The sequence below is a fragment of the Lindgomyces ingoldianus genome (genome assembly GCF_010093535.1).
Source record: "Lindgomyces ingoldianus strain ATCC 200398 unplaced genomic scaffold BDR25scaffold_29, whole genome shotgun sequence".
NCBI lineage: Eukaryota > Fungi > Ascomycota > Dothideomycetes > Pleosporales > Lindgomycetaceae > Lindgomyces > Lindgomyces ingoldianus.
The window spans coordinates 705,670-715,810 of record NW_022985190.1 but is presented as its reverse complement, the minus strand read 5'-3'; the positions used below and the strand labels follow the sequence as shown (position 1 = coordinate 715,810).

The 10,141-nt window shown below is 49.8% G+C and overlaps 2 protein-coding genes across 2 annotated transcripts; both read right to left on the bottom strand.

The window, feature by feature from the left end:
* Positions 1–110: 110 nt before the first annotated feature.
* Positions 111–1,347, bottom strand: BDR25DRAFT_63862 (uncharacterized protein). Its single transcript, XM_033698859.1, has one exon. It carries the CDS (start codon positions 1,107–1,109, stop codon positions 282–284), a length of 828 nt encoding a protein of 275 aa, XP_033544414.1. The 5' UTR covers positions 1,110–1,347; the 3' UTR covers positions 111–281.
* A 1,888-nt stretch (positions 1,348–3,235) lies between these two features.
* BDR25DRAFT_267084 (WD40 repeat-like protein) lies at positions 3,236–4,983 on the bottom strand. The gene is made up of 3 exons (XM_033687031.1): positions 4,718–4,983; positions 3,802–4,669; positions 3,236–3,752 (listed from the first exon to the last, which is right to left on the bottom strand). The coding sequence occupies exons 1-3, from the start codon at positions 4,930–4,932 to the stop codon at positions 3,243–3,245; spliced, it is 1,593 nt and encodes a 530-aa protein (XP_033544413.1). The 5' UTR covers positions 4,933–4,983; the 3' UTR covers positions 3,236–3,242.
* Between the last annotated feature and the right edge of the window lie 5,158 nt (positions 4,984–10,141).

Sequence of the window (10,141 nt, the reverse complement as noted above, 5' to 3'; positions counted from 1 at the left end):
CTAGATGTGGCCTGAGCCGGTGATGACAGTTTTCTTTCCTGAGAACGCCGGCCACCCACCCCCCAAACACATCAAACAACCAGCGAGCATGAGCAGCAGAGAATATAATTATTGCTTTCGGAAAAAGGATGCTGGAAAATAAAATATGTATGCACAAGAAATAAATTCCAAACAGAGGTATCGAGCAAGAACCAAACGAGGTATGGATGGGCCAATGACGAACAACGAGAGAACCAGTCTCCTTGGTTTGGGGTATCGTGGTTGACTTGACCAGACTGGACTTATATCCAGGCTATGGGTGACGGCGTATAGGGATTGCCGAATCGACCGCTGAATAGTGGCTTAATTTCGGCAAGATAGTCTGCTGCGCAGAATGTTGCAAGACCTTTCTCGCGAATAGCGGTCATGTCTGCATCCATCTCGGCGTCGCGCACTACACCACCAAACTCTTCGGCGACTTCGTTAAGCTGTTCTAGCTCTTTCCCGAAGGGGTGAGCCTCTTCTTCTATTGTGCCACGGAACATATCCATCGAGGTGCGGTGTTCTCGCGACGATCGATTCGAGTGAAGACTGCTTCGGGGCTTGATATTCTGCAACGACCGCTTCTGAGCGAGACGTTCGTGGGCACGCTTGCTGTGGGAGATTGCGCGTTCCGGGATCGCTGGCACGGCGTTTATTTGTTCAGACTTGTGTTGAAGATTTCCAGAAGACACAGACCGTCGAGGTGCTTTGCCGGCCGAGGCGAAGTATCCTGATAGATGGTTTGGAGCCGGCGTAGTTGATGTGGGCGAAGAATCCACGGACGAGGCATCCGTCAAGGTTTCCCGAGATCCATTTGAAGACGACCGTGAGCGGTTGGTCGAAGCGCTGTGGTCCGAGTCATCCGCCGAATGAGTCGAAGATGTCGACGAAGACACTTGTCGTAAGGTCGCAATATCTGGGGCGTTGTAGGAAAGCATGTTGGTTGTCGAGATGAGAGCCACTGGAGAAGAGATTTTGGCCCTATCGATATGCAGTCCTGGGTTCTTCATGCTTTGGGCTCGAGCTGGTGGTGGAGCCGGCACATCTGGCCGCTTCATACGCTTTGTAACAGCGCGGGCAAGCGACATGGTTGATTAAATGGAGAACAAATTTAGGTTATTGCAAAAATGTGTCCGAATATACGGTAGAAGGCCCGGTAATCCTAGAATGGTGTTCTTCGCTTTCCGGACCGCAGGAGTGCGGGGAAGGTTGCGGATAAATTGGGCAGGAGTCCACAAAGTTAAAAAAAGTCCAGTGGGCCACAGGACGACCTAGACGATACAAGGCGGCGATAAGAGGGGCAGGTGTCGCAGAGATGCAGCAACAGCAATGAACTGGATCACGTTGGTCGTCAAAGGGTTGCGTCGGGGGCGCGTGCTCTTGTCAGTGCACAACACAGCGTTTGATCGGGGTGCGACGTGTGATAGTCAGCTTTTGTTTGCATAAATCGAGCAAACTTCGGTGGATATTCCAGTTCTTCGTTGTGTGATTCTTTCTTTCAGTCGGGCTGGCTAGCAGCGCGTCGACAAAGAATATAAAGAGTGTGGTTCGAATAAAGTTGTCTGTCAAAGAGCGTAGGTAAGGGAGTCCAGCCTCAGTCGTAAGGAGCGAACAACCGGGCCGCAATAGAGGGAGTGAAGGCTGCCGTGAAGCCAAAGGGTCACGCAGTTCAAAGGGAGGGTCGAGGTGCGAAAGGCTTGAAGGAAAGGGAAGGTCGAGGGAGAGGCAAGAGATGAAAAGGCTAGCAGCAGTTGGGGCGCCTGGGGCACCGCTTCAGGAAGCCGTGTGGACTGACCATCGAAATTGCCAGGGCGCCGACCAGGAACAAGCAAAGACCAGCAAACACCACCCACTGACAGGGTAAGAAAGTCAAGGGGAGGCCGACCAGGTGGCGTCGAAACGCCCAGTTCTAGTTTAGCCTACGAATCGTTTCTTCAACTGTCCAATCAGTGGCGCCTCAAAAGGCAAGGCACAGCGCCAACGTGTCAGAGGTTTGCTGGGTCCCCTTCGCCTGTCCCGCCGGTCCGCATTGAGAGCTAAATATTGAGCGTTTCAACAACGGGAAGAGGACAGCACCGTCTCTTCAGCTTGACGATGTGGCTGCTTTGACTTTGCGCACTTTGATGGAGGTCAGAGGTGCTTTGTTCGAAGTTTGGACAGGAATTCTCCGGCCACAGCGTTGAGCATCGAGATCTCCCCAGAGTCCGCAGCGAAACGAGGAAGATAAGCTCTGGGTATCAGCGAAGGGGGGGCCGTGGCGTTCAACGGACAAACTGGCCATTGTCAGTCATCCCAGCTGTTCCTGCATCTCCAGCTAATTCGGGCGTCAAATCCTTCGCCCTCAGTCGACAGCGTGCCTTGCCGACGGCGATGCGCTGCATGATCTCTAAGCTCCCCATCCAAAATAGACACTTTTTTTTCTCATTATCGATTAGAATGTTTCTGTCATCGTTCGTGCCATTGCCTTGCATCGAATGTTTCAAAACATCTGCAAGTCTACGCGATGCCCTTTGCAAGTCATTGTCGCAGATCAGACCTCCCCCAAAATATGAATCAGTCGGAGCTCACGCCGAAGCCGATCAAGCCAAAAGTCTCAGGCCCAGGAACTCGACGACTTGTCGGTTCTTACTGTCTGTATGCTCCAGGAAATATTGATGAAATTAAATCCATCCAGAGGCTTCAATCTCGAATACCCGGCTTTTGCAGGCAATGAAAACCGGGTTACTGGCAATAATGCGAAATATCGTCCTTTCCAGATGAAACACTAATAGTTGGAAAAAGAAGGCAAAAAGAAATAGCTTGAGGTGCTCGTGTAAGAAAAGGCGAATGGCGCTGAGACGGTGTGATCTCAACCTTCGCGATTCAAAATGGCTTCCAGAAGAAACCTACCTCCAACGGCGCTAATCAGCATAGGTCCAGCATATATATCGTGGTGCGCCTAAGGAGTTGCGTAGAGTGCATGGTGTGTTTGCATTGTTCGCTCCAGCCTCGTTAAGGGCTTCAGCTTCGTGCGAGATCTGTTTTTCCTGTCTGAGGTGTTGAATGTGGCGCTAGGCACTGCTTGCTCTGCAAGGTAGGGTTCACGCTCGTAGGTGGCACTGTAAGATTAATGTCCTTTTTGGTTTGGGTATCGCATATATAGTTGCCTCAAAGAAGGGCGGCCAGGGGGCTGCCAGATCGGTGAACGAAATCAGCGTCATCGTCACTAATCTGTCTTTGCTTCACTCTTCCATCGACTCCCACCCCTCCCCGTTGTTTTCCCTTCCACTTTCTTGATCGTCGCCCTCTTCGGAATCTGAATCGGTGTCGGCCTCTTCCAATACAACAAATCGCTCCTTGACATTTTCTTTTGCGTCAGGGACTTTGTTGGCGAAGGCTGTCCGAACAGCTGCGTTGGTACTTGTGTCCCAGATCTGTACGGCGCCTTTACTTCCAGCAACGGCTAGCCTAAACCCTACTTCTTGGTCTGGGGCGAATGTGGTGGAGAATACTTTACCAACGCCAAGATCCCGCGACACAACCATGCTTGGTCCACTAGATTGAATATTCCACAACTTTACTTGCTTATCTGTAGAGCCTGTAACTAAGAATCCGGGAATTACTGGGTTGGTGTCAAAGGAGGATATGGACTCGTCATGCGCTTGTAAAATCCACACAGGCTTTGAGCCAGACGGGTCTGTAGGTGCTAGGCGAGCATCGTGGTAATGGATCACGCCGTTTTCAGTTGAGACCTAGGTCCATGTTAGCTGCGTCACAGAACATAAATACGGATGTACTTACGTAGAAGAAATTCGGATCATGAGGGTCCCATCGAACAGTTTCGACATCACTCTCCACTCCCCATCGTGGTGCCTTTGCCTCGGGAGCACGCATATCGGCTACCACCACTGTTCGATCGTAGCTACCACTGAGTAAAACGGTGGACTCTTTTGGATGCCATGCGACCGAGCAGACCTTGTCTGTATGATACGAATAGGACTTGGCGCATTTTGTGGTGTTCAGGTCCCAAAGCTTGATCGACTTGTCGGCCGATGAGGACGCTAGCAGATTTCTATGCTGACGGTTGGCAGCAAGAGAGAGAACGGCATCGACATGATATTCTTCGTTCGCTTTCTTAGATTTCTTCTTCTTCTTTTTAGGCTTCTCGGCGGTTGCTGCGTCTTCTGCACCTTGCCCGAGAATTGCATCTGGATACATGCCATCGACAATGTCCAGGTTCCACAGCTCAATGTCTGGCTCCATTGTGCCCACTGCCACGAAATTCCCTTTCGAGTCTTTATCTGCGCTTGATTTCCCAACCGGCAAGTCTAGCCACTCAACAGCCAGAGGGATTGCGGGGAGCATAATGTCATGGTGAACGTACAGATTGTCCGCTGCGTCTTCATATACGTATACTTCAAGATGAGCAACCTCGTCCTCGATTCTTCCTGCCAGCACAAGGTTGTCCGTTGCGAGTATTTGAAGCTCTTCTCTCTCGTCGTCGTCTTCATCCTGCCCCTGCATGGTGATGTATGGATCATCCTCATTCGATTCATGGAATGCCAGGTTCTTAATGTTCCCAAACATTGCCATTGTATCACCCTCACCGTCCTGTTCATCGTCGTCGTAATGTTCCAAGTCGTATTCCTTAAGGTCGTCGTCAATTTCTCTGGGAGAATGTTAGAATGATACGCGGATATAGCTTTTACAACCATACCCTGCACTCTTGACATTGGCTGTGCTACTCGAACTGCCATGGCTTTTCTGTTTCTTCTCGTTTCGGGCTTCTTCTAGATCCTCCTTGGCGTCATCTAGTTGAAGTTTTGCGAGCTTCGATATGCGATCATACTCGTCCTCGTCAAAGACGTACTTGGATGGAAAGGGCGCCGCAAACCCTCGGGGCACCCAGGTGGTTGCTGTGATCATCGACATTGTGCTTGACGGCAAAGCAAATACAAGTGCAAATTCATGCGCAGAGTGTGAAGACGTCAGACCGTGGAAAAATAATTTTTGGTGCAGGGTGGAGGGGTTAGCCTCATTCTGGCCCGAGCTTTTGTATGTATCTTCAATTCACCGCTACCTTCCCGATCAGTTACACTGACAACAAGCCTCAGGTCTCGACCATGGATCGCAATAATAGCCCCAAGCGGCGCAAGATTGAGTCGGAACACTTCTCCGTCGCACCTCGTCCAAAGAACTTCAAACCTCACAGCCGTCGAGCCTCTCCCAACTCTTCACATCCCCAGTCTCCGCGAAATCCTAACCATGAATCCACACCGCACCAGAGATCATTCGATGGCCCAGAGTCTATGGTGGACGAAATTGACTCGATGGCGCTCGATCGGGACTGGTATGGCGGAGAAGAGAACGGGCATACTTTTGGTGACGACTCTCACAATCCCTTTGGTGGCGCTGACAGCACATGGTTGAATCAACAGCGGGAAGCAGCTTTGACAGAAAAGAAGAAAAATAGTCGTGTGAGCGCAAGGCAGGTCCAAAAGCAGAAAGATGTGGACGCTTGGGAGACGAACCGCATGCTACAATCCGGTGTTGCCCAGCGGCGGACGTTTGAGAACGACTTTGACGATGACGAGGAGGCTACACGGGTCCACATCCTAGTCCACGAGCTGAAGCCGCCATTCCTCGACGGGAAGAGAGTCTTTACCAAGCAAATCGATCCAGTTCCGGCCGTCCGTGATCCTCAAAGTGACATGGCCGTTTTCAGTCGCAAAGGGAGCAGGGTAGTCAAAGAAAAGAGGCAGCAAAAGGAACGCCAGAAACAAGCGCAAGAGGCTACAAATATTACAGGGACCGCGTTGGGTAACCTGATGGGCGTGAAGGATGATGAAGGAGACAGTGCCGCTCCCCTCCTCGGTGTGGAAGAGAAGAAAGGAGGCAGTAAATTTGCTGAGCATCTCAAACGGAGTGAAGGGGCAAGCACGTTCAGTAGGAGCAAGACCCTCCGGGAGCAGCGAGAATACCTGCCAGCATTCGCTGTTCGGGAAGACCTTCTACGTGTCATTCGGGACAACCAGGTTATCATTGTTGTTGGCCAGACTGGATCCGGCAAGACAACTCAGTTAACACAATTCCTGTATGAAGATGGGTACGCTACGCATGGCATGATTGGATGCACGCAACCACGGCGTGTTGCGGCAATGAGCGTTGCAAAGCGTGTCAGTGAAGAGATGGAGGTCAGGCTTGGGGGCTTGGTGGGATATGCCATTCGATTTGAAGATTGCACGAGCAAATACACGGCAATCAAGTACATGACCGATGGGGTGCTGCTTCGAGAGTCATTAGTGGAGCCAGATTTGGACAAATATTCTTGCATTATCATGGATGAAGCTCACGAGAGAGCCCTAAACACCGATGTTTTGATGGGCCTGATCAAGAAAGTGCTAGCGCGGAGAAGAGATCTCAAACTAATTGTCACTTCAGCCACCATGAATTCGGAGCGGTTTGCGCGATTCTATGGAGGCGCGCCCGAATTTCTCATTCCAGGGCGTACTTTCCCAGTGGACATCCAGTATTCCCGGTCGCCGTGCGAAGACTATGTTGACAGCGCTGTCAAGCAAGTTCTAGCAATCCACGTCTCCCAAGGTCCTGGTGATATTCTTGTCTTCATGACGGGTCAAGAAGACATCGAAATAACGTGTGAACTTATCGCCGAGAGACTAAGACTTCTTAATGATCCTCCGAAATTAAGTATCCTTCCTATCTACAGCCAAATGCCGGCGGATCTACAGGCTAAAATTTTCGACCGCGCTGCCCCGGGAGTCCGTAAGGTCATCGTAGCCACCAATATTGCGGAAACCAGTCTCACGGTGGACGGCATTATGTATGTCGTTGACTCCGGATTTTCAAAACTGAAAGTTTACAACCCTAAGATGGGAATGGACACGCTGCAGATAACCCCAATATCTCAGGCAAACGCATCTCAAAGAGCGGGGCGTGCTGGTCGAACCGGACCAGGGAAGTGCTTCCATCTTTATACCGAGAGAGCTTTCCGAGACGAATTTTACATTCAGACTATTCCGGAGATCCAACGAACGAACTTGGCGAATACAGTACTTCTACTGAAATCTTTAGGAGTAAAAGATCTCCTTGATTTCGATTTTATGGACCCGCCGCCTCAAGATACCATTACAACATCGCTATTTGATCTTTGGGCCCTTGGGGCGATTGACAATATTGGCGAACTAACGCCTCTCGGCAAGAAAATGACCTCTTTTCCTATGGACCCATCACTAGCCAAGCTCATCATCACGTCCGTAGATTACGGATGTAGCGAGGAAATCCTCACGATAGTCTCCATGCTCTCTGTTCCAAGCGTTTTCTATCGGCCCAAGGAACGTCAAGAGGAATCGGACGCTGCTAGGGAAAAGTTTTTTGTTCCAGAATCCGATCATCTTACTCTGTTACACGTCTACAGCCAATGGAAGGTCAACGGGTATTCTGATAGCTGGTGTATCAGGCACTTCCTTCATCCTAAAGCTCTCCGGCGAGGGAAGGAGATTCGCGACCAGATCCGAGACATCATGAAGCTGCAAAAGATGGAGTTTGTTAGTTGCGGAACTGATTGGGATGTTATCAGGAAGTGCATTTGCTCTGGTTACTACCACCAAGCCGCAAAAGTCAAGGGTATCGGGGAGTACATCAACCTGCGGACCAGCGTCACCGTTCAGCTACACCCTACTAGTGCGCTGTACGGGCTCGGTTATCTCCCCGATTATGTTGTTTATCACGAGCTTATCTTGACATCGAAAGAGTATATGTCTTGTGTTACGTCGGTGGATCCACACTGGCTTGCAGACCTTGGTGGTGTTTTCTACTCGGTAAAGGAAAAAGGCTACTCAGCACGAGACAAGAGGGTCACTGAGACTGAGTTCAATCGCAAAGCCGAATTAGAAGCTAAGATGGCAGAAGATAAAGCGCGGGAGGCCCAGCGACTTGCTGAGGAGGGTAATGGATCGATAGTGAGGCGACCATTATCAGCTTCGGCCAAAAAGCTCGCGACGCAAGGCACTGTGAAGCGGCCGATCACCCCGAGAATGAGGAGGGGATTTTGAAGAGGTTAGTGATGACTCGGTCAGTTTAAAAGGGTCATTAGTGAGGAACCAAGTCTTAAGCGCCGGGTGAACATAAGCTTGGAGGCCAGAGATCAAGTAGATTTCCCCAAAACAGGTTAGATTTCGATAACGGACTCAGTACCCAATTCCAATTCTATATATTCATAGTAGTTCCATTTGACGGTGAAGAGCTTCCCAATCTCGGTTTGCAGTGAAACATTTTTAGTGTAACGGTGACCCTAACTTAGCTCTCTAGACATCATCCATGTGTGGCTTCCCTCCCTAAGCAGTCCACGTCCCTTTAAGAGTGCAGTAGTGAGCCTGTGGGAGCTCTGCCTTCAGTTCCGGCCTGAGTCGTCTCTAGCCATTCTTACTTGAAATTACGTATCATGTGACAATATCGAATTGCGGTAAGAAGAGCTCTATTTGACCCTACAGGCTTATGTTAAGGTGATGGAGAGTCTTCTGGAGTAAGAGTGTGATGCTTAGGGTAAACCTTTGGAGCCTTGAAGTCCTAAATGGGAATTAACGTGGTGCAGACCTGTTTTTTCAAATACTTTCTACGATTTCGAAATAAGGCAAAATATCCCTATCGCAGTCGATGTTACTCTTATGTCAATGTAAAAGCCAAACAATAATACTGGTGAAAGACGAAGTGGCGCGCTAATCACGTGAATGGCCCACTGCGCTAACCCGAGCCAACCGGCCAACCCTCAACCTGCTCTCCAGCGCAGTAACCGCTTCAACAGCCATATCTATCAACAACGCTCCGCCAAACCAACGCTACCGAAAATTATGGACTAGCCTTTGACTCTCCCGTAGCTTTTGCTCGACGTGTGTTCTGCGAAAGGACTGACCGCTATCGACACCCGATGCTTCACGAAGCCCTTCTACCGAACCCTCGATCCATTCCCGTTCCCACGCCCCTGGCAATCTAAAGGACAATATCACGGAAATAATGGATCCATCCTCTGACCAACAGGCGCGCCCATTTTAGGTTTCTATGGGCGCCGGCCCCCTGCGATACAAAGGTGGACGATAAGGTTGGAAACAACAATGTCAACGTCTTTGAGGAACGGAAAGGGATGGCAAATACCATATTCCTAGGTGGAGACATCAATTCAGGTAGTCAAAGCGCCTCGGCTTGCGAGGACGATCTGTGCACATTCATAATATTCACGAATTGGCTAGATTCTCCATTCTTGAACTGAACAAGCCGGTGGCACACTTTTGCTTTGTGGGATACATACCCTAGAGGCGATGTTGACTCTGAGGTATGTTCTTTCATTGTTTCTGGAGCCGAGTCCGTACTCTTCACAATTGGTCTGTTCGTCAACGCTCCCAAAAGCAGAAGTTCAAAGCATTTTCATTTCTTAATCGTTCCTCTCTAGCTGAGGGGGAATAATGGTATTCATTTCTTCCATGCTTTCTCTGCCATTATTCTACTTTGCAGTTTTCTTTTCTATCAATTCACATTTCCCTTTATTGTCTCACTTCAACGTATTGTTGTCATTTCAGCCTCGAAACCCCCCCAAGTTCCGTTGGACTGGCCAACCTAACCCTATCCGGTTACGTGAAATACGTGAGAAGGCCGTACCGAAGAATGACACTGGAGCAACCAGGATATCTATTTCTGAAAAGCGGAAACCGTGCAGATTCATAGGTGTACATTTTAAAACCCGCTTGTTGAATGGCAGAAAATCGTAGCGCTCCATAGCTCTGATTGTGCTCTCTAAGGACGGCCAGCGACCCTGAGCTTTAATGCTGTTTTCCACCTGTCCATGGAATAAATTGACGGATCGACGAAGGGCTCGTACAGGCAAAGCAGGATGAAGAATGTGAGAAGCAGTAATTCAAGCGCAAATACAAACCTACACTAGTAGACCTTGTTTCTGCGACCTTCCGTTCCTGGCCTACCTATCTTATGGTTTTCATCGGACAAGTGAAGCAGAGAGTATAGTAAGTGGCTACCCCTTCTCTCACTCTTAGATCGGCGCCGGTGTAGAGCAATCGAAGCAAATGGTGCGCCGGCGAAAGTCTTGAAATGAGAGTCAGTAAAGTCGGTGAAG